Source organism: Pristiophorus japonicus, chromosome 14, assembly GCF_044704955.1.
Source record: "Pristiophorus japonicus isolate sPriJap1 chromosome 14, sPriJap1.hap1, whole genome shotgun sequence".
Lineage (NCBI taxonomy): Eukaryota > Metazoa > Chordata > Chondrichthyes > Pristiophoridae > Pristiophorus > Pristiophorus japonicus.
In genome coordinates this window covers 39666245-39691244 of record NC_091990.1, presented here as the reverse complement: position 1 = coordinate 39691244, position 25000 = coordinate 39666245, and the positions used below count along the sequence as shown (strand labels likewise).

The following is a 25000-nucleotide window of genomic DNA, read 5'->3' as shown; positions in this document are numbered from 1 at the left end:
GGCGAGAGGGGGGGGGCGAGAGGGGGGGGGCGAGAGGGGGGGGGCGAGAGGGGGGGGGGCGAGAGGGGGGGGGCGAGAGGGGGGGGGCGAGAGGGGGGGGGCGAGGGGGGGGGGGGCGAGGGGGGGGGGGCGAGAGGGGGGGCGAGAGGGGGGGGGCGAGAGGGGGGGGGGCGAGAGGGGGGGGGGCGAGAGGGGGGGGGGCGAGAGGGGGGGGGGCGAGAGGGGGGGGGGCGAGAGGGGGGGGGGCGAGAGGGGGGGGGGCGAGAGGGGGGGGGGCGAGAGGGGGGGGGGCGAGAGGGGGGGGGCGAGAGGGGGGGGGCGAGAGGGGGGGGGGCGAGAGGGGGGGGGCGAGAGGGGGGGGGCGAGAGGGGGGGGGCGAGAGGGGGGGCGAGAGGGGGGGGGGCGAGAGGGGGGGGGCGAGAGGGGGGGGGCGAGAGGGGGGGGGGCGAGAGGGAAGGAGTTCCTGATCTAGTGAATCCTGCTGGCAAATGTATGTGGACAAGCTCAACGTCAATTGAATAACCTCCCCATATTTGCATACTGGGGCAATGCCCATGAAAGCTCGACCCCTTTGGGGGAAAAAAGAAAACTGATCAATTACCATCAAGCACTTGGCCTAATGAAATGGTAGCTCAAAATATCAGATGATTCATTCCTGGGATGTTTAATAGGGAACCAAAAGAAAAACTGGTGCACAATTCAGAGCCCAAACTATGCACGTTATAAAAATCTACACAGATCTGATCTATGAAATGGATTGCACTGTGAGCAAATGTAATTAACAGCACTCCAAAAACAGCAAACGGATACAAAGGCCAGATCACAGTGATCTTACTTACATCAAGCACTGCTCTAGCACGATGATCAGAATTGATTTGATCTCGAAGCTGGAAAATAAATAAGTTAATCATTTTTAAAAACATGCAAACTGATAGAAATTGAATCATGGGTGTATGAATCCTGCACCAAAGCAAACGGATTTCCTTCCAGAAATGTAACCAGTGCAGTCCATTGTTGTAATTAGTGTCGTGATCACTGTCTGCCACGCTCCCAAATTGGCAGTCTGAATGTGCAAATGATAGGAAAGGGAAAGCGATTTCTTGCTCCACAACTAAGCTGGTTCAATCTCTAATGGCCCTGAATTTATGACCCCTACGGGCAGGTACAAGATGCGCATGCTCCCATACAGTCCCCACATGTTCCGGGGTCAGGCTGTGAAGCGCATGCGCCTAAAGCCAGAACTAGCGATCTGTCAAGAATCCTATTGACAGATTGCACACATCCAGAAGTAAAGGGGCCCGTGGGTGGAGAGTTTGCCCAACTTCTGCCCAGCAAATGCCCGTGAAATTCTTCCAACTGATAAAAGCAGGCATAAGGCCTGCTATTATCAGCGTAAGACTTTTAAAGGACAGAAAAGCACATTTTTTTAAAGAATTTAAACATTTTAAATCCTGTAAATAAGGTAAGTTTATTTTTAGACTCTATAAAATATGTAAATTTATTTTTCAAAAAATTTAATTTGTTTTAAATAACTAATTCAATTTCATTTTGATTAATTTTAAATAGGTGATGTTTTAAAAAAAAATGTATTTTAAGTGTTTGTGCATTTTGGAGTATTCCCATCATACTGATGGTGATTCTGTTTAGAACTCACCACAAGTATGAATGGGGATACAGATACCCCGACTTTGATTGGTTGGGCTGGCCCATGTGATCCAGGGACACGTGAGAAGCGCCTACGTCCCTGGAATAAGTGGGCCAGTACACAGGACTTCGCCTAGAGGCCCAGGACCACAAGTCTCCGAACCTCCCGGACCACCAGGTAAATTCGTCGAAATTTTTCCGGTCGGAGGCAACCGACCGCGGGGAAGCCTGCGACTGCAATTTCTGGGCCAGTGTTTAGATGGGTCCAATTAATTTGAAGAACTTAATGATGAACAAAATACAATGAATCCCTGCTGTGCAAAGATAATCCCTGCCTTCTTTTCTCTACAGCAAACAGTTTTCTTAAACCCTCTCCTCTGCCTCCTCCACCCTCACCTCCAACAAGTACAAGGAGCTCATGGACTTCTTTGCCACTAAGACTGAACGGATTCGTTCAGCTGCCTCTGCCACTTCCCGCCCTTCCCCTAATCCAACGGGCAAACTGTTATCGTTAACAGTTCTCTCCTCAGGTACTGTCGTCCTCTCCTCCAAAATGTGCCATCATCACCCCTCTCCTCAAAAAGCCAAACTTTGACCCCTCCATCCTTCCAAACTACTGCCCCATGTCTTAAAGGTGCTGTCGCCTCCCAAATCCGTGCCCAACTTTCCCGGAACTCCATGTTTAAATCGCATTTCCTTTCCTGCCACAGTACCGAAACGACTCTTATCAAAGTCACAAATAACATCCTATGTGACTGTGGTAAACTATCTCTCCTCATTCTCGACCTGTCTGCAGCCTTTGACCACAACATTCTCCTCCAATGCCTCTCCATCATTGCCCAGCTGGGTGGGACTGCACTCACCTGGTTCCATTCTTATCTGTCCAATTGCAGCCAAAGAATCACCTGCAATGGCTTCTCTTTCCGCTCCCGCATTGTGACCTCTGGTGTCCCCCAATGGGCCCCCTCCAATTTTTCATCAACATGCTGCACCTTGGCGACATCATCCGAAAACACAGCGCCAGTTTTCACATGTACGCTGACGACACCCAGCTCGACCTCATCACCATTATTGGCTGAGCAGATTTCCTCCAACTAAATATTGGGGAGACTGAAGCCATTATCTTCAGTACCCGCCACAAACTCTATTTCCTTACCATCGACTCCATCCCTCTCCCTAGCATCTGTTTAAGACTGAACCAGACTGTTCGCAACCTTGGTGTCATATTTGGCCCAGAGATGTGCTCCCAACCACATATCCGCACATATTGGTTTATAGGAACGTATACAAGTGGAAAAGGCCACTGCAGCTCCATCAGGTTAGTCCTGGTGTAAACGCATTGGGATTTATCAGAATGACATTGTGACTTGCATCACGGGCAAAATTGAGTTAACTTCTTTAGGTGATTTTAAATTATTTTATTTCCAGAGATGAGGAACAATCATGAGGTTTTTTTCCGGCAGTTTAAACATTTACCTTTCTTGCATTAAAACAGGAACTGAACTCTAAAAGTACTTAATTGGCTGTAAAGCACTTTGAGATGTCCGGTGGCTATGAAAGGCACTATTTAAATGCAAGTATTTCTTTACCTTCTTGGCTATGCTAGAAGCTGCCCCTTGGAGGCGTGATTGCTGTAGACCACATTCAGAGCGATGTGAGAGACCCCCACAGTCAGGGTCAGAGACCCCCATCCCACCCTTGCAGTCAGGATTAGAGACCTCCCCCCTTGCAGTCAGGGTCAGAGACACCCCCCCCCCCCCCCCCCACCTTGCAGTCAGGGTCAGAGACCCCCTCCCCCCCTTTTAGTCAGGGTCAGAGGACCCCCCTTGCAGTCAGGGTCAGAGGACCCCCCCTTGCAGTCAGGGTCAGAGGACCCCCCCATTGCAGTCAGGGTCAGAGACCCCCCCCTCCTCTCCCCCTTTCAGTCAGGGTCAGAGACCCCCTCCCCCCCTGCAGTCAGGGTGTAAGGCCTGCAGGGACCACCTCCTCTTAGACCTCTCCGCCTCTCTTTCGTCATTCAAGACGCTTCTTGAAAGCTGCCTCTTTGGCCAAGCTTTTGGTCACCTGTGCGGCCGGGTGTCAGATTTATTTTATCTCCCAACACTCCGGTGAGGTGCCTCGGGACGTTTCACTAAACGTTTCGCTAAAGGCGCTATATAAACACAAGTTGTTGTTGTTGTCTGTGCTCTCCAGGTGAGTGAGCGGGGTCAGACATTGAATGACGGCCCAGCCACTGCCCCCGAGGGACAGGGGGCCATGTTACCTCCCAGGCTGCCCCTGTGTGCGGGACACGCGGGGCTCGGGGCCATTACCGTGGATTTCTTCACCATCATCTCCTTCACCATCACGTCCATCAGCCGCTCCTTCTCCTCGTGGTAGCGGCGCTGCTGCTCCAGGATGGTCTCCATGGCGGCGGGCGGCGGGCGGGCGGACACTCGGAGCCCCGGCTCGCGGTCACCAACACTCCCGGCCCCAGCTCCACCCGGACCTCGCGCTCCCGCGGACCCGCTCCCGGATTGGCGCGCTCGGCGGACGTGACGTTCTCCATCCGCCGCTCGGCCAGCCCCAAACAAAGGTTCCGGGCTCCTTATTTGAGGAAAAGAAAGACTTGCATTTCTATAGCGCCTTTCACGACCTCAGGACTTTCCAACGCGCTTTACAGCCATTGAAGTACTCTTTGACAAAAGTGTTGACAAAAGCAAAATACTGCAGATGTTAGAAATCTGAAATAAAAGCAGAAAATGCTGGAAATACTCAGCAGTTCAACAACAACAGCAACTTGTGTTTTTATAAGAAATAGGAGCAGGAGTAGGCCATACGGCCCCTGGAGTCTGCTCCGCCATTTAATACGATCAGGGACTCGGCTCCACTTCCCCGCCCGCTCCCCATAACCCCTTATCGTTTAAGAAACTGTGTATTTCTGCCTTAAATTTATTCAATGTTCCAGCCTCCACAGCTCTCTGAGGCAGCAAATTCCACAGATTTACAGAAGAAATTTCTCCTCATCTTGGTTTTAAATGGGCGGCACCTTATTCTGAGATTATGCCTCCTAGTTCTAGTCTCCCCTATCAGTGGAAACATCCTCTCTGCATCCACCTTGTCACGCCCCCTCATAATCTTATACGTTTCGATAAGATCACCTCTCATTCTTCTGAATTCCAATGAGTATAGGCCCAACCTACTCAAACTTTCCTCATAAGTCAACTTCCTGATCTCCAGAATCAACCTAGTGAACCTTCTCTGAATTGCCTCCAATGCAAGTATATCCTTCCTTAAATATGGAAACCAAAACTGAACGCAGTATTCTAGGTGTGGCCTCACCAATACCCTGTATAACTGTAGCAAGACATACCTGCTTTTAAACTCTATCCCCTTTGCAATAAAGGCCAAGATTCCATTGGCCTTCCCGATCACTTGCTGTACCTGCATACTAACCTTTTACATTTCATGCACCAGGACCCCAGGTCCCACTGTACAGCAGCACTTTGCAATTTTTCTCCATTTAAATAATAACTTGCTCTTCGATTTTTTCTGGCAAAGTGCATAACCTCACATTTTCAACATTATACTCCACCTGCCAAATTTTTGCCCACTCACTTAGCCTGCCTATGTCATTTTGCAGGTTTTTTGTGTCTTCCTCACACATTGCTTTTCCTCCCATCTTTGTATCGTCAGCAAACATGAGTACGTTACACTCGGTCCCTTCATCCAAGTCATTGTAAATAGTTGGGGTCCCAGCACTGATCCCTGCAGCACCCCATTAATTACTGATTGCCAACCTGAGAATGAACCATTTATCCCGACTCTCTGTTTTATGTTTGCTATGTTCAGATAACTCCACAAAACTGTATGTTGTAAGCTCAAACTGATGCGACCTTAGTCTCTTTAATCAAACTCCAGAGTGCCAAAGCAGCATGGCAGACAACCTTTTATACTTGCTTGCACGAAATGTGCAGGTGACCCTTGGGTCTCCAACAGATGCGCCCCCTGGAGGCAAGTCTTACACTATTATAAGGTTTACATACATAACATCAATCACTCCCCCCCACCCCCGCCCGGCCAAAAGTCTTAGATACAAGTTATTTACAAGTTGAAGCGATCAGGGGCTCTTCGACCCCGAGTTGATCGCCTGAGTTGAAGTCCTGGCATGGGTGAGTTGGTCGGATCATTGCTGCACTGCGGTGGCTGGTCTGATCAGACTGCCGGGCATGGTGGGTTCATCCTCGTGATTGACAGCGAGGTCGATTGCAGATTGTGTGTTGGTGGATCAATGATGGTCCTCTTCAAACTGTTCTTGGTTGTCAGTGAATCGCAGTTTGATCCAAATGCTTTCTGCATGTTTGTCCATTCACAAGTTTGACAACAAACACTCTATTCCCCTCCTTGGCTAAAACAGTGCCAGTAATCCATTTGGGACCACGACTGTAGTTAAGAACAAATACAGAGTCACTTACATCAATGTCACGCGATACAGCCGCGCGATCATGGTACACGTTATGCCGGTGACGCCGGGTTTCTACATGATCATTGAGATCCGGGTGGACTAAGGAGAGCCTGGTTTTGAGTGCTCTCTTCATTAACAATTCTGCAGGGGGATCCCCGGTAAGTGAGTGGGGTCGCGTCCGGTAGCTGAGCAGAACCCAAGATAACCGGGTCTGCAGGGAACCATCCATCACACGTTTCAAGCTCTGCTTGATAGGTGGATTGCCCGTTCTGCTTGACCATTGGATGCGGGCTTAGACGTGGAAGACCTGACATGTTTGATGCCATTGTGGGTCATGAACTCGTTGAATTCCGAGCTGGTGAAACATGGTCCATTGTCAATAACCAGGATGTCGGGCAAATCATGGCTGGCGAACATGGCCCGGAGGCTTTCAATGGTGGCAGTTGATGTACATGATGACATTATTACACATTCAATCTATTTAGATTAAGCGTCGACTGCTACTAGGAACATCTTTCCTAGAAAGGGGCCAGTGAAATCTACGTGGACTCTGGACCACAGTTTGGAGGGCCATGACCACAGACTCAGTGGAGCCTCCCTTGGTGCATTGCTCAGCTGTGAGCAAGTATTAAATTGGTGTACGCATGACTCCAATTCCGAGTCAATGCCGGGCCACCAAACGTGCGACCTGGCGATAGCCTTCATCATGCCTGGGTGGGTACTGTGTAGGTCGCATATAAACGTTTCCCTGCCTTTTTTTGGCAAAACCACATGATTTCCCCTTAGGATACAATCCGATTGGCTGGACGTTTCATCTTTGAGTTGGTAAAACGGCTTAAATTTGTCTTGCATTTCCCCGGGAACAGCCGACCAGCTCCCATTAAGAACACAGCTTTTCACTAGTGATAGCACGGGGTCTTGGCTAGTCCAGGTCCTGATCTGGCGAGCCGTGACGGGTGACCCCTCGCTCTCAAAAGCATCCATTATAAGAAGCAAGTCTGCGGTTTGCGCCATTTCTACCCCGGTGGTGGGCAATGATAGCTGACTGAGGGCATCAGCACAGTTCTCAGTGCCTGGTCTGTGGCGGATAACATAGACATTCGCAGATAACGTTAGTGCCCATCTTTGGATGTGGGACGAAGCATTGGTGTTAATACCTTTGCTTTCTGAAAACAGCAAAATGAGCAGCTTGTGGTCAATTTCGGGCTCGAACTGGAGTCCAAATAGGTATTGGTGCATTTTCTTAAACTCGTACATGCATACTAATGCTTCTTTCTCAACCATACTGTAGGCTCTTTCAGCCTTAGATAAACTTCTGGATGCATAGGCAACCGGTTGCAGTTTGCCTGACACATTGACTTGCTGTAACACACAACCGACCCCATACGAAGATGCATCACAAGCTAGTACTAAATGTTTATGGGGGTCATATAATACAAGTAACTTGTTAGAACGTAGCAGGATTCTGGCCTTATCGAAGGCTGTCTCTTGAGATTTACCCCAAACCCAGTCATCACCCTTACGTAGCAATAAATGCAAACGTTCCAGCAAAGTGCTCAAACCGGGTAGAAAGTTACCAAAATAGTTGAGGAGTCCCAGGAATGAACGCAACTCCATCACATTCTGTGGTCTGGGTGCATTCTTGATGGCCTCCGTCTTAGAGTCCATGGGTCTGATGCCGTCCACCGCAATCTTTCTCCCCAAAAATTCAAACTCTGGCGCCAGGAAAACACACTTGGAGCATTTCAGCCTGAGTCCCACTCTGTACAGTCGCTTTAGAACCTCATCCAGGTTGTGCAAGTGTTCGGTGGTGTCACAAACAGTGATCAGGATGTCGTCTTGAAACACAATGGTGCGCGGAACCAATTTCAGCAGACTCTCCATGTTCCTCTGGAAGATAGCCACATCCGAGCGAATCACAAAGGGGCATCTGTGGTATATGAACAGTCCTCTGTGCGTGTTGATGCACGGCAATTTTTTTGAAGGTTCAGCCAGCTCCTGTGTCATGTAAGCAGAGGTTAGATCCAGCTTGGTGAACGACTTCTCCTCTGTTAGCGTTGTGAACAGGTCATCCGCTTTGGGTAGTGGGTACTGGACCTGTAATGAGACTCGGTTGATCGTTACTTTGTAGTCTCCGCAGATTCTGATCATGACATCGCTTTTCAACACTGGAACAATTGGACTGGCCCAATCGTTGAACTCGACTGGTGATATAATTCCCTCTCGTTGAAGTCTGTCCAGTTCGATCTTGACTTTCTCCCACATCATATATGGAACCGCTCGGGTCTTGTGATGAATGGGCCGTGCATCAGGGACTAGATGGATCTGTACTTTGGCGCCTGTAAAATTGCCGATGCCTGGCTCGAATAACGATGGGAATTTGTTTAGCACTTGGGCGCACGAGACGTCAACCACCGAAGACAGTGCTTTGATGTTGTCCCAGTTCCATTGGATCTTTCCTACCCAGGCTTCTGCCTAACAGCGTTGGGCCATCGCATGGTTCAATCCATAGTGATAAATCATGCACAGCTCCATCGTACGATACCTTCACTGCCGCACTGCCAATGACTGGTATAAGCTCTTTGGTGTAAGTGCGCAGCTTTGTGTGAATCGGGCTTAGTTTTGGCCTTTGTGCCTTGTTGCCCCACAGTTTCTCAAAAGCCTTCTGGCTCATAATTGACTGACTTGCCTCCATGTCCAATTCCATGGAAACTGGAATGCTGTTTAATTTGACTCTCAACATTATCGGAGGGCTTTTGGTGGTGAAGGTGTGTACCCCATACACTTCCTCTTCAGCCTCGGGTTGAGTTGCCTCTCTTACTCATTCAGCATGATCCATGCCGGATCGGTCATCTTCTGCCGACTCTGCCACGTGGTGAGTCGCAGTACGTTTGCACATTCGCTGGAGGTGCCTCATTGTTCCACAGCCCTTACACACGTAGTGCTTGAGTCAACATTGATGGGCCCGATGATTACCCCCTCAGCACCAACATGTGTTAATGAGTTCGCATTCATGCCCCACAGTGGACTCTGAGTCATCCTAGGTCTGGCCTCTGCAGGCATGTAGGCCCTGCCAGGTACAGTTCTGCCTGCTGAAGGCGTTATTTTATGCATTGTACTTACCGTGAGCTTCGATGCTGCAAAGATATCTGTTTAGTGTTATCGTTCATGTACATGAAAGCCTGGGCTATCGTGATGGCCTTGCTCAGATCTAAGGATTCGACAGACAGCAGTTTGCGAAGAATGACCTCGTGGCCGATTCCAAGCACAAAAAAGTCCCGTGACATTTCCCCCAAAAATGCAGCAAATTCGAACGGTCCCGCAAGGCGTTTTAGGTCAGCGACATAGCTCACCACGTCCTGGCCCTCGGAGCGATGATGCGTATAAAAGCGATACCTGGACATTAAGGTGCTCTCCTTCGGCTTGAGGTGCTCCCGAACCAGTGTGCACAACTCTGCATATGTCTTGTCCATTGGTTTCGTCAGTGCTAGCAGATTTTTGATAAGGCCATATATCGTGGACCCACAAACAGGTGAGCAGGATCGCTCTGCGCTTGACCGCGGTATCTTCCGTATCCAGCTCGCTGGCCACTAAGTACTTGTCAAGACGCTCAACGAAGGCTTCTGAATCATCACCCTCAACAAATCTCTCAAGAATTGCAATGGCAGCCATAACCTCGTGAAAGTTTGTGATCTGTTACTCGTCGCCAATTGTTATGTTCAGAATAACTCCACAAGACTGTATACTGTAAGCTCAAACTGTTGTGATCTTGGTCTCTTTAATGTAACTCCAGAGTGAAGAAGCAGCATGGTAGACTGCCTTTTATACCTGTTTGCCGGTGGTGTGCAGATGATCCTTGGGTCTCCAACAGGTGCGCCCCCTGGTGGCAAGTCTTACACACTAGTAAAGTTTACATACATAAAATCACTACCCCCCTAAAGTCTTAGATACCAGTTATTTACAAGTTGAGGCGATCCGGAGCTCTACGTTCCCTGGTTGATCGCCTGAGTTGAAGTTTTGACATGGGTGAGTTGCTTGGATCATTGCTGCACTGCAGCATGGCTGGTCTGATCGGACTGTCAGGCATGGTGGGTTCATCCTCGTGGTTGACAGCGAGGTCGGTTGCTGGTTGGGTGTTTATTGGTGGATCAATGATGGTAATGTCCTCTTCAAACTGTTCTTGGTTATCAGTGAATCGCAGTTTGATTTGATCCAAATGCTTTCTGCACGTTTGTCCATTCACAAGTTTGACAACAAACACTCCATTCCCCTCCTTGGCTAAAACAGTGCCAGCAACCCATTTGGGACCACAACCATAATTAAGAACAAACACAAGGTCATTAACCTCAATGTCGCGCGATACAGCCACGCGATCGGTGTTCACGTTATGCCGGTGATGCTGGTTTTCTACATGATGATTGAGATCCGAGGGGATTAAGGAGAGCCTGGTTTTGAGTGCTCTCTCTATTAACAATTCTGCAGGGTGACTACTAGTAAGCGAGTGGGGTCGTGTCCGGTAGCTGAGCAGAACCTGAGATAACCGGGTCTGCAGGGAACCGTCCGTCACGCGTTTCACACTCTGCTTGATAATTGAACTGCCCGTTCCAGTTGACCATTGGCTGCGGGCTTAGACGGGGCAGACCTGACATGCTTGATGCCATTGCAGGTCATGAAGTCATTGAATTCTGAGCTGGTGAAACATGGTCCATTGTCACTAACAAGGACGTTGGGCAAACCATGGGTGACGAACATGGCCCGGAGGCTTTCAATGGTGGCAGTGGACATACATGATGATATTATTATACATTCAATCCAGTTAGAGTAAGCGTCCATTGCTACAAGGAATATCTTTCCTAGAAAGGGGCCAGCGAAATCTATGTAGACCCTGGACCACGGTTTGGAGGGCCATGACCACAGACTCAGTGGGGCCTCCCTTGGTGCATTGCTCAACTGTGAGCAAGTGTTACATTGGTGTACGCATGACTCCAATTCCGAGTCAATGCCAGGCCACCAAACGTGCGACCTGGCGATAGCCTTCATCATGACTATGCCTGGGTGGGTACTGTGTAGGTCGCATATAAACATTTCCCTGTCTTTTTTTGGCAAAACCACGTGATTCCCCCATAGGAGACAATCCGAATGGATAGACATTTCACCCTTGCGTCGGTAAAACGGCTTAATTTCGTCTTGCAATTCCCTGGGAACAGCCGACCAGCTCCCATTAAGAACGTAGCTTTTTACTAGTGATAGCACAGGGTCCTGGCTAGTCCATATCCTGATCTGGCGAGCCGTGACGGGTGACCCCTCACTCTCAAAAACATCCATTACAAGAAGCAAGTCTGCGGGTTGTGCCATTTCCACCCCGGTGGTGGGCAATGGTAACCAACTGAGGGCATCAGCACAGTTCTCAGTGCCTGGTCTCTGGCGGATTACATAATCATACGCAGATAACGTTAGTGTCCATCTTTGGATGTGGGACGAAGCGTTGGTGTTAATACCTTTGCTTTCTGAGAACAGCGACATGAGCGGCTTGTGGTCGGTTTCGAGCTTGAACCGGAGTCCAAATAGGTATTGGTGCATTTTCTTAACCCCGTATACACATGCTAATGCTTCTTTCTCAACCATACTGTAGGCTCTTTCAGCCTTAGATAAACTTCTGGATGCATTAGCAACCGGTTGCAGTTTGCCTGACACAATGGCTTGCTGTAACACACAACCAACCCTGTACAAAGATGCATCACAAGCTAGTACTAAACATTTACACAGGTTATACAACACAAATAACTTGTTAGAATATAGCAGGTTTCTGGCCTTATTAAAGGCTGTCTCTTGAGATTTACCCCAAACCCAGTTGTCACGCTTACATCGCAATAAATGCAAAGGTTCCAGCAAAGAGCTCAACCCGGGTAGAAAGTGACCAAAATAGTTGAGGAGTCCCAGGAACAAACACAGCTCTGTCACATTCTGTGGTCTGGGTGCATTCTTGATGGCCTCCGTCTTGGAGTCCGTGGGCCTGATGCCGTCCACCGCAATCTTTCTCCCCAAAAATTCGACCACTGGCGCCAGGAAAACACACTTGGAGAGTTTTAGCCTGAGTCCCACTCTGTCCAGTCGCTTTAGAACCTCTTCCAGGTTGTGCAAGTGTTCAGTGGTGTTGCGACCAGCGATCAGGATGTCGTCTGGAAACACCACGGTACCCGGAACTGATTTCAGCAGACTCTCCATGTTCCTCTGGAAGTTGGCCACAGCCGAGCGAATCCCAAAGGGGCATCTGTGGTATATCAACAGTCCTCTGTGCGTGTTGATGCACGTCAATTTTTTTGAAGGTTCAGCCAGCTCCTGTGTCATATAAGCAGAGGTTAGATCCAGCTTGCTGAACGACTTCCCCCCTAGCGTTGCGTACAGGTCATCCGCTTTGGGTAGTGGGTACTGATCCTGTAACGAGACTTGGTTGATCGTTACCTTGTAGTCCCTGCAGATTCTGACTGTTCCATAGCTTTTCAACACCAGAACAATTGGACTGGCCCATTCGTTGAACTCGACTGGCGATATGATCCCTTGTCGTTGAAGTCTGTCCAGCTCGATCTCGACTTTTTCTCGCATCATGTATGGAACCGCTCGGGCCTTGTGATGACCGTGTCGTGCATCAGGGACTAGATGGATTTGCACTTTGGCACCTGTGAAGTGGACGATGCCTGGCTCAAATAACAACGGGAATTTGTTTAGCACTTGGGCGCACGAGGCGTCATCCACCGAAGACAGTGCTTTGATGTCGTCCCAGTTCCATTGGATCTTTCCTAGCCAGCTTCTGCCAAATAGCATTGGGCCATTGCCTGGTACAATCCATAGTGATAAATCATGCACAACTCCATCATACGATACCTTCACTGCCGCATTGCCAATGACTAGTATAAGCTCTTTGGTGTAAGTGCGCAGCTTTGTTTGAATTGTGCCTTGTTGCCCCACAGTTTCTCAAAAGCCTTCTGACTCATAATTGACTGACTCGCCCCCGTGTCCAATTCCGTGGAAACAGGAATGCTGTTTAATTTGACTTTCACATTCGCTGGAGGTGCCTCATTGTTCCACAGCCCTTGCACAGGTCATGTTTGAGTCAACATTGATGGGCTCGATGATTACCCCCTCAGCACCAACATGTGTGAATGGATTCGCATTCATGCCCCACAGTGGATTCTGAGTCATCCTAGGTCTGGCCTCTACAGGTGTGTCGGCCCTGCCAGGTAAAGTTCTGCCTGTTGAAGGCGTTATTTTATGCACAGTACTTACCGTGAGCTTCGATGCTGCAAAGATATCTGTTTAGTGTTATCGTTCATGTACATGAAAGCCTGGGCTATCGTGATGGCCTTGCTCAGATCTAAGGATTCGACAGACAGCAGTTTGCGAAGAATGACCTCGTGGCCGATTCCAAGCACAAAAAAGTCCCGCAACATTTCCCCCAAAAATGCAGCAAATTCGCACGGTCCCGCAAGGCGTTTTAGGTCAGCGACATAGCTCACCACGCCCTGGCCCTCGGAGCGATGATGCATATAAAAGCGATACCTGGCCATTATGGTGCTCTCCTTCGAGGTGTTCCCGAACCAGTGTGCACAACTCTGCATATGTCTTGTCCATTGGTTTCGTTGGTGCCAGCAGATTTTTGACGAGGCCATATATCGTGGACCCGCAAATGGTGAGGAGGATCGCCCTGCGCTTGACCGCGGTATCTTCCATATCCAGCTCACTGGCCACTAAGTACTGGTCAAGACGCTCAGCGAAGGCTTCACAATCATCACCCTCAATAAATCTCTCAACAATACCAACAGCAGCCATACCCACGTGAAAGTTTGTGATCTGTTATTCGTCGCCAATCGTTATGTTCAGAATAACTCCACAAGACTGTATACTGTAAGCTCAAACTGTTGTGACCTTGGTCTCTTTAATGTAACTCCAGAGTGAGGATGCAGCATTGTAGACTGCCTTTTATACCTGCTTGCCCAGTGTGTGCAGGTGACCCTTGGATCTCCCACAGGTGGTAAGTCTTACACACTAGTAAAGTTTACATACATAATATTAAGTTTGTTGTTTGTGTCAGGTTTTAATAAAAGCACCTCACCATTTCCAAAAGTTTGACTTTAACCACAGTGAAACTGCAAATAAAAGATGTTGCTAGGCAGCGGGCGTTCGAGGGAGTCGCTCGGCCACATACCGGACTCTCGTCCACAGCTACCTTCACGTTCGAGTGTCCCTGGAGACGGAGCACGCTGTGTCCACCAGCACACTCGAGGCCTTCCGCGACCGGTGGGCACCGGAGGGACTAGAGTGCTTCATCGACATCTGGAATAAAATTTAAATTTAAATTTGATAAGTTTACTTTAAAATTGGTTTAATTTATGGTCTATTGGTTGTGCACCTTAAAATGTTTTCCGGCTTTTTGTTTTTTGGAAAAATATTTTTTGCATTTCCCCCCCTCCATAGGCCCAACCCGCAGCCTCGGACTAAAATTGAGTAAATTTTGCCCGATTTGCCCAGGATCGCGTTTTCCACTGAGATTCCGCGTGTAAGACTGATTTTTCACACCGGGCAGATTTTCTTTCTTTTTTTAATCAATTTTTCACCAGCGTTAATTTAATAATCTTATGGGCGGCAATCCAGCAGTGGGAGGATTTTGTTCAAATTCTAGCCCCCTGTAACGAAAGTGTTGAAAGAACATGAAACAATTTTTATAATGCCCCTGTGATTTTGTTCTCCCGGGTCACTCACAGCAGTGTCCTGGGGATTAATCTTTCATTCCTGGAGACTCCAAGGCTATCCTGGAGGATTGGCAACTCTGCGTCTGTCTTTTTGCCGGATATGTGTAACAGTCCGACTTCAATCTCCTCGCGACCCATTTATCTGGTACATTGATTACTGTTTCAGCGCTCTCACCCCGAACTGGAACATTGTCACCAACGTTGCTTCTAATTTCCACCCTTTCATCAACTGCACATGGTCCATCCCTGACTCTTCCCTTCCTCAACTTCTCTATCTCCATTTCTGGGAATAGGCTGTCCACCATTGTGCACGACAACCCACTGACTCCCACAGCTACCTTGACTAAACTTCCTCTCGCCCTGCTTCCTGTAAGGACTCTGTTCCTGTGTCACAATGTCTCCATCTGTTCTCCCGATGTCACCTTCCATACAGAGCTTCCCAAACGTCTTCCTTTTTCCTCAGCTGAGGATTCCCCTCCACCGTGGTTGACAGGGCCCTCGACCGTATATGTCCTATTTCCCACACTTCCACCCTCACCCCTTCTCCCTCCCAGAACCATGAGAGGATCACCCTTATTCTCACCTTCTATCTCACCAGCCTCTGCCTTCAGCAGGTCATCCTCCACCATTTCGGCCACCAACAGTGCGATGCCAGAACCACACACACCTTCCCCGCACCTCCCCTTTTAGCATCCGAAAGGCACTATTCCATCCATGGTACCTTGGTGCACACTTCTATCAGCCCCCAACAGCTGACCACTTCCCCCAGCATCTTCCCATGCAAGCGCAGGAGAGGTAACACTTTCCTTCCCACTGTGCAGGGCCCCAAACAGTCTTCTGGATGAAATGACAATTTACTTGTACTTCTTCCAAATTAGTACGATACGGTCTTGTAGTGTATGAAATGATACAATGAACTCCGTACTGTGAGCCAGTGACTAGGTGTAACCTGGTCAGACTTTAATGGCTTCCGGAAGTGAAGATACAAAGGTGAAGTTCAGGTTGTATACCGGGCCCAGCACGAGTGTACCTATGACCCTCGACCCTCCAATGGTAGTGCCTCCTGTTGGTGGGCAGACCTTATGTACATACATTACAGGTCTCCTCTATATTGTGGATCCATTCTTTGCTGAGGTTGAGGGCCACTAAGTTTTCATGTTTAAAATAAAATTGTCATTTTTATTTTTAATGCTGAATTTCAATCTTTTTTTTCGGAACATAAGAACAGGAGTCGGCCATTCAGCCCTTTGAGCCTGTTTTATCATTCCATTACAACATGGCTGATCTGTATCTAAACTCCATTCAACCGCCTTTGTTCCGTGACCCTTAATACCCTTGCCGAACAAAATCTATTGATCTCAGTTGTGAAATTTTCAATTGACCCCCAGCCTCAACGAGCGTTCCAGACTTCCACTCACTCCCCTTTGTGTGAAGAAGTGCGACACGACAGATTTCTTTTCTTTGTGTGTAACCTCACATTTTTGATAAAATGTCGTCATTTTCATTTTGTGCCAATTGCACTCTGTTATAGTATCTGAACACTAAATAAAACAATGTGCTCCAACATAACTAAAAATCTCTGTCGAATGTACGTTTCAGTTTCTGTAATTTTGATACTTAGGAATTTGTGCTGCACAATGCAGGACAAAACATGGGAAATATGAAGGATTAGCATCATTTCCCCTGATTTGGAAAGCATATCAAAAGAAGAAATGGAGGTGTCATGTATCCTACATGACTACTATTGGTGTTATCACAAGGTGTGCCACCAGAGGGCACAGCAGTGGGAGACTTGTAGGTTACCTGTACAGGTGTGGCTGGCCTAGTATAAAAGGCAGGCCACCAGGTGTGATCCTCACTCTGGAGTTATCAATAAAGGACTAAGGTCACTACAGTTCAAGTACAACACATTGCCTCGTGGAGTCATTATCAGAGCATCTAAAGACATATCAGGAGGTTGTCCATTTTCACCTCTATTGCCTGGGATGGTGAACGGCCTCAAAACGGGCCCAGTTGTAAAAGCAAGTGCGGACAGTTTTTAGTGACGGAAGCAGCAAATGCTGGAGCTACTCAGCAGGTCAGGCAACCTCGGTTGAGGAACCATGAGTCAGTTGACATTTCAGGAACAAATCCTTCCTCCGCACTTTCAGTGTCTCCAGCGCTCTCTGTTCTTTGTTTCTGCACTAATTCTGCTTTCTGCGCCTCCAGTTTTCAGTGATCATCGGAGCAGGCCGGGGAGCTGAAGGAGCAGCGTAGCGGCATACCACTCCAGGGAGCAGCGTGGCTGGAGCAGGAGAGCAATGGCAGCGAAGAGGGACGTCACCAAGATCCAGGTCGGTGATTGGAGCATGGGCAGGTACAGCAGGAGCGGCGAGAGACTGTAGAGGGACGTGAACCCGGGAGAGGCACGAGTTTGGGGCCCAGAAGAGGCGAGGGCCCAGGGGCAGCATGGACCAGCCCACACTGCTATATGTGTGTGCATTAGGTCTGTGCAGCAGAGCTGGTCTCCACTTGTCTTGGATAACCCTTGCCACTGGACCAAGACCTAGCTCTGTCAAGCCCGTGTGGTGGCTGGTGTGCAACGGTCACCACATGTTAAAAATATCCACGCACAGGCATCTTCCATCCTTCAAGATTTAGTTCGGGATCTGGAATTTTAGGTCCTTCATTGAAATACCTGCAAACTTTTTGACATGGAAGCAAGTCATTCTCGATTCGAGGGACTGCCTATGATGATGATGATATTTGTTCAATGACCACTAGATGGCAGCAGATGCTGTCTTTTGGAGGGTGAATTCTGACAGGTCAATTGAGCAGAGTTACTGTCTCCATTATAAATATTTGTGCTGGAGATGGATGCCAGAGTGTATTAGACCGGTCTCTCGGGTACAAGTCCACTAGACTTCTCCTCCGCTGGCTGTAAAAGTTCATAAATTTCTTGCTAAACTGATTCTGGGCAACTGTCTCGATCCAGCTCCCAGTGGATGTGAGTCTACAGCATAAAATTGGCTTCACAGGTCACAACTGGCACACACAAATAAATAAACGGATGGATAAATGTGTGGGTTGAATCATAGAAAACATTCTTTTCGTTGTTGGTTTGATCAGCATCATTTTTTCAGCAGTGTGCAATGGAATAGTTGAACTTGGCTTTAAATCCAGAAATCCCCATCTGGAGAGGCCCATTAGGCACATTGGAGATAGTGAAAAGAAGGCTAGGTTTTTGCCCATGGAGAGAAAGGGTGCAATCGTTCCCTGACAGGTTAGTGGCTAAATACAACATAGAGATGGCTAAAGTGTACATTCTGTGCTCAGTTAGCTAATCACGGATAACAACTTGTATTTATATAGCGCCTTTAACATAGTAAAACGTCCCAAGGTGCATCACGGAGAGTGTTTTAAGACAAAACAAATAAATTTGACACCGGGCCACATAAGACAAAATTAGGGCAGAGTGGTAGGTTTTAAGGAGCGTCTTAAAGAAGGAAAGAGAGGCGGAGAGGTTTAGGGAGGGAGTTCCAGAGCTTAGGGCCCAAACAGCTGAAGGCACGGCCACCGATGGTTGAGCAATTATAATCAGGGATGCTCAAGAGGGCAGAATTTGAGGAGTGCAGATATCTCTGGGGGGAGGGGGGGGGGATGTGAGGCTGAAGGTGATTACAGAGATAGGGAAGGGCGAGACCATGGAGGGATTTGTAAACAAGGGCGAGAATTGAGAAATCGAGGCATTGACAAAAACTACAATTGGGCTCAAGGCCACTAGGCTAGGGAGGGAGACGGATCCAGATTCTAACTCCTGATTATTATCCAGTGACCCCTGCCAGAGTGTTGGGTAACAAACATACAATCAGGCTCATCTGTGTTGCCGTCATGGTAAAATAGCCTGCTGATATACATTGACACACTTGAAGAATGACTACTTGGATGAGGTACCATCGAGTGCCTGACACCTGTGGAAACAAGAAGATTGGACGGGAAAAAAGGACTGGAAGGGATGAAAATGGAGTAAAAATAAGGAGAGGACGGGATGGGAAGTCTGTGAGGTGCGTTGTCGAGATCTGTTCTCTGGTTGTCTTAGAGCCTGATGTATGAATAGACAAATGCCGAAGAGCAAATCATGTGCTAAGCCTCTTGGGCGTAGGACCAAAGAGGGAGAGAAAATTCAGATCTGAACATAAGGAATCACTATTGGTGCAGCTGCAAATTTTGGTGAGATGTGGCGAGAGCATCGATAATTACAGTAGTGGTCGCAAATGGTGGAGAAGAGGGTGACAGAGGTCATATCATTTATATCAATACCCCATTGTCATAATTTCCCAGAATGGTATTTACTGTAAATGCTTGGCAGACTCGACTTGTCTGTTGCTCTTACTTATACCATAACGCTGCCAAGTATTTCTGTTCTTAACGTTTGTCAGCAGGAATTTGGGACTTGCACGTAAGAAATTCTTAATGATGCCAGATCTGGTTCTTTAAATGAAAACTGGAATTGTAAAATGAGCTGCTCGTCTTGTTCTGGTTCCAAACGGCACTCGTTTGTGCCACAAATATGCTGAGAGTTTGCAAAACAAATAAATGTTAGAATAAGTAAAATAGATGGACAAAATGATAGTCTAATCTCCTGGATTGGTGTTGAAGGTTCCTGAGCGAAGTAATTGAAAACACACACAACCTAGTTACCAGTGCTGCCTTGTGCTCAGCATGGAGCCTGCAATCTTTCTCTGCTGGTTCTGCAACCCCATCATTTGGATTGGAGTTGACAGCCTTGTCAATATGCAACCCGGTTCTACTTTGCTGCACAACTGCTGGCAGCATAGGACTCTTGGAATTCCATGGCCTCTGCTCTCGATTTTCTCACAACATTTCCAAAGTTGGGTTTTTTCATTGACTGTTGGATCGGATCAGATTAGGACATTCTTTTGCATTTGTATCATTGCCCGTCCTTCAAACTTGCTGCCATGAACTCCCAGTCCAGCCCAACACTAGTGCAGATATCTTTACATTTACATGTGCTCCCTTCTGACTTGTTCTCACTCAGTGACCATGTTCTCACTCCCAGTGTCCTCCTCACTCCCAGTGTCCTCACTCCCAGTGTCCGCCTCACTCCCAGTGTCCTCCTCACCCCCAGTGTTCTCACTCCCAATTTCCTCCTCACTCCCAGTGTCCATATTCTCACTCCCAGTGTCCTCCTCACTCCCAGTGTCCTCACTCCCAGTGTTCTCCTCACTCCCAGTGTCCTTCTCACTCCCAGTGTCCTCCTCACTACCAGTGTCCTCCTCACTCCCAGTGTTCTCACTCCCAATGTCCTCCTCACTCCCAGTGTCCATATTCTCACTCGCAGTGTCCTCCTCACTCCCAGTGTCCTCACTCCCAGTGTCCTCCTCACTTCCAGTGTCCTTCTCACTCCCAGTGTCCATGTTCTCACTCCCTGTGTCCTCCTCACTCCCAGTATCCTCCTCACTCCCAGTGTTCTCACTCCCAATGTCCTCCTCACTCCCAGTGTCCATATTCTCACTCCCAGTGTCCTCCTCACTCCCAGTGTCCTCCTCACTCCCAGTGTTCTCACTCCCAATGTCCTCCTCACTCCCAGTGTCCATATTCTCACTCCCAGTGTCCTCCTCACTCCCAGTGTCCATATTCTCACTCCCAGTGTCCTCCTCACTCCCAGTGACCATGTTCTCACTCCCAGTGTCCTCCTCACTCCCAGTGTTTTTCTCACTCCCAGTGTCCTCCTCACTCCCAGTGTCCTCCTCACTCCTAGTGTTTTTCTCACTCCCAGTGTCCTCCTCACTCCCAGTGTTCTCACTCCCAATGTCCTCCTCACTCCCAGTGTCCATATTCTCACTCCCAGTGTCCTCCTCACTCCCAGTGACCATGTTCTCACTCCCAGTGTCCTCCTCACTCCCAGTGATTTTCTCACTCCCAGTGTCCTCCTCACTCCCAGTGTCCTCCTCACTCCCAGTGTTCTCACTCCCAATGCCCTCCTCACTCCCACTGTCCATGTTCTCACTCTCAGTGTCCTTCTCACTCCCAGTGTCCTCCTCACTCCCAGTGTCCTTCTCACTCTCAGTGTCCATGTTCTCACTCCCAGTGTCCTCCTTACTCCCAGTGTCCTTCTCACTCCCAGTGTCCTTCTCACTCCCAGTGTCCTTCTCACTCTCAGTGTCCTCACTCTCAGTGTCCATGTTCTCACTCTCAGTGTCCTCCTCACTCCCAGTGTCCTCCTCACTCCCAGTGTCCTTCTCACTCTCAGTGTCCATGTTCTCACTCCCAGTGTCCTCCTTACTCCCAGTGTCCTTCTCACTCCCAGTGTCCTTCTCACTCCCAGTGTCCTCCTCACTCCCAGTGTCCTCCTCACTCCCAGTGTCCATATTCTCACTCCCAGTGTCCTCCTCACTCCCAGTGACCATGTTCTCACTCCCAGTGTCCTCCTCACTCCCAGTGTTTTTCTCTATCCCAGTGTCCTCCTCACTCCCAGTGTCCTCCTCACTCCTAGTGTTTTTCTCACTCCCAGTGTCCTCCTCACTCCCAGTGTCCTCCTCACTCCCAGTGTTTTCACTCCCAATGTCCTCCTCACTCCCAGTGTCCATATTCTCACTCCCAGTGTCCTCCTCACTCCCAGTGACCATGTTCTCACTCCCAGTGTCCTCCTCACTCCCAGTGTCCTTCTCACTCCCAGTGTCCTTCTCACTCTCAGTGTCCTCACTCTCAGTGTCCATGTTCTCACTCTCAGTGTCCTCCTCACTCCCAGTGTCCTCCTCACTCCCAGTGTCCTTCTCACTCTCAGTGTCCATGTTCTCACTCCCAGTGTCCTCCTCACTCCCAGTGTTTTTCTCACTCCCAGTGTCCTCCTCACTCCCAGTGTCCTCCTCACTCCTAGTGTTTTTCTCACTCCCAGTGTCCTCCTCACTCCCAGTGTCCTCCTCACTCCCAGTGTTCTCACTCCCAATGTCCTCCTCACTCCCAGTGTCCATATTCTCACTCCCAGTGTCCTCCTCACTCCCAGTGACCATGTTCTCACTCCCAGTGTCCTCCTCACTCCCAGTGTTCTCACTCCCAATGTCCTCCTCACTCCCAGTGTCCATATTCTCACTCCCAGTGTCCTCCTCACTCCCAGTGACCATGTTCTCACTCCCAGTGTCCTCCTCACTCCCAGTGATTTTCTCACTCCCAGTGTCCTCCTCACTCCCAGTGTCCTCCTCACTCCCAGTGTCCTCCTCACTCCCACTGTTCTCACTCCAAATGCCCTCCTCACTCCCACTGTCCATGTTCTCACTCTCAGTGTCCTTCTCACTCCCAGTGTCCTCCTCACTCCCAGTGTCCTTCTCACTCTCAGTGTCCATGTTCTCACTCCCAGTGTCCTCCTTACTCCCAGTGTCCTCCTCACTCCCAGTGTCCTTCTCACTCCCAGTGTCCTTCTCACTCTCAGTGTCCTTCTCACTCTCAGTGTCCTTCTCACTCTCAGTGTCCTTCTCACTCCCAGTGTCCTCCTCACTCCCAGTGTCCTTCTCACTCCCAGTGTCCTTCTCACTCTCAGTGTCCATGTTCTCACTCTCAGTGTCCTTCTCACTCCCAGTGTCCTTCTCACTCTCAGTGTCCATGTTCTCACTACCAGTGTCCTTCTCACTCTCAGTGTCCATGTTCTCACTCCCAGTGTCCTTCTCACTCTCAGTGTCCATGTTCTCACTCTCAGTGTCCTTATTCTCACTCACAGTGTCCTTCTCACTCTCAGTGTCCATGTTCTCACTCTCAGTGTCCATGTTCTCACTCCCAGTGTCCTTCTCACTCTCAGTGTCCATGTTCTCACTCCCAGTGTCCTTCTCACTCCCGCTGTCCATGTTCTCACTCCCAGTGTCCTTCTCACTCCCAGTGTCCATGATCTCACTCCCAGTGTCCTCCTCATTCCCACTGTCCTTTTCACTCTCAGTATCCTTTTTACTTTCAGTGGCCTTGTTGTTACTCTTGGTGGTCTTATTACTGGTCTTGTTCCAGATGAACCCTGGAAAACATATGTTTAAGTTGGAGGATAACTTTGGTGTTAGATTCAGGTTAAAGTTACCTTGAATTACGGTTTATGATGATGTTAAGGCTATGATTAGAGTAAAGTTATTTCAAGGCTGACTTTATTTGATTGAAGGGGAAGGGGAAGACATTGTACCAAATGGATAGGTGAAAGTAAGAAGGGGTCTATGATAGGGACAGGTATATTTAATGAAACTAGCCTTGGTGGCACATTGTCAGGCACGCTGCTCCCAGAGTTGGGTCAAAAGCTGTGTTCAGGGCTAAGCATTGTAAGGGCAAAGTCAAAGATATACAAATAGTGGGAGGAAGTGAGAATACCTTATTAATGAATCCTCTATTAATCAGTGGCATTGGGGTGTAGTGCCATGAGTTCCAGCAGCTTTCCAGTACATGCCTAAGTGGCTATGTGTGAACCTAAATAGTGACCATTGCAGGGAAATTTGACTGTGGAAGGCAAATCTGCTGGACCCAATTATGTTCTCACTCTGGGCTGGATTTTTGAGGGGTTTGCGACCAAGTTTTCACTGCATTTTGTCCCTCCACGGCGAAAACCCAGTCGCAAAGCCTGGGCGGGATCTGCGGCTCTGTGTTTGCAGCGGCGATGGGATGTACCACTGGGGAGAGATGCGCTGAACGTGTAACGACGTGGAAGGCATTACCCTCCGAGTTTCGGCACTCACCTGCCCCGTACACTGCGCCCAGAACAGCAACAGGTAAACCCTGTCGGCGTAGCCCTGCCAGCAGCGGTAAGTTAGAAAACCTGCAAGAAAGCTAAGTTAAAGTTTTTGGGCTAGATTTTTGGTTTTAGGCAAAAACAGTAGTTTTACACCAAAAATTACCTTTTTCGCTGCGCTACCGTTTTTAGGCCTAACCTTCGGCCTTTTTGTCAGGAGCACATTGGTAAAGTCGGCATTGAACGAGGATTCGCGGCGCAAACCATAAGTTTCAGCAACTTTAGTCCGGGGCCAGTAACGCTGCGAGAGAGGCCTTGGGAGGGGGGACAAAACAACAAAAAATTGCAAAAAACATTCACAAAACATTCACAAAACCCTTACCTACTAAACCACTGAAAAATAATTTAAGAACAAAAATTTTAACTTACCTTTTTTGCAGGTTTTCATTCTTACCGCTGCTGGCTGGGCTGCACCGACAGGTTTGACCCGGTCGCTATTCTGGGCGCGGCGTACGGGTCGGGAGAGAGTCTAAACTTGATAGCAAACGCAATCCGTGTCGTTGCTCATCGGCGCACCTCTCCCCGGTGGTACGTCCCATCGCCGCCACAAAGAGGATCCCGCCGACTGGGTTTTCGCCGCGGTGGCTCAAACCGCGGCAAAAGCCCGGTCGCAAAGTCGGCAACAATCCGGCCCTAATTAATTTTTTTAATTTTTTGCAGTGATTAGTTAGTTAAGACTCTTGGTAATGTTTTTTAAATGTTTTGGAATATTTTTTTTCCCCTCCCAAGGCCTCTCTCGCAGCGCAAATGACCCTGCACTAAAGTTGGCGAAAGTCACATCTTGCGCCGCGAATAATCGTGGAATGCCGCCCTGACCGATTCGCAGACCCCAAAGGCCGAAAGTTCAGCCGAAAATCGGTAGCGCAGCGAAAACGGTAATTTTCACGTATCATTACCGTTTTCGTCGGAAACAAAACCGCCCCAAACCCGAAAATCCAGCCCATGGTGTCCGCAGAAGGTCATCTTCCACCAGCGGGGTCACAGAATAATGATCAGGATCAGGAGCAGCAATTCTGATTGATTTTCTTTTACACCAACAAAGGAGCTTTTTAAAATTAATTCTTGGGATGGTCACCATTTATTGGCCATCCCTAGTTGCCCAAAGAAGGTGGTGAGAGTCCCTTTGTCTCGAATGGCAATTGGTCATTATCCCGCCATTCACACCCTATCTTGACGAATGTTTTTCTAACTCCTGGCATCACCATTTGAATTTGGTCCATCATCCCTTTTGTCTCTCCAATCTCTCCTGTCTTCCAACCTATCACAGTTCTTTCTTCCCCTCCGCCTTTCAGTGCTTGTTAAGAATCCGTTCTTTCTGAACACTCTCCCGTTCTGACGAAGGGTCGTTGACCCGAAACGTTAGTTCTGCTTTCTCTCCATAGTTGCTGCCTGACCCTCTGAGATTTCCAG

At 48.8% G+C, this 25000-nt stretch overlaps 1 protein-coding gene across 1 annotated transcript in view; it reads right to left on the bottom strand.

Moving 5' to 3' along the window:
* The window catches only part of sf3a3 (splicing factor 3a, subunit 3), a 33272-nt gene extending 29118 nt beyond the window's left edge, over positions 1-4154 (bottom strand). The window contains exons 1-2 of the mRNA XM_070898490.1: positions 3957-4154; positions 840-887 (exon numbers count right to left, since the gene is read on the bottom strand). Of these exons, the coding sequence (XP_070754591.1) occupies positions 840-887; positions 3957-4052 (144 nt within the window). The 5' untranslated portion in view covers positions 4053-4154. The remainder of the gene's footprint in view (positions 1-839; positions 888-3956) is intronic.
* Positions 4155-25000: the final 20846 nt, after the last annotated feature.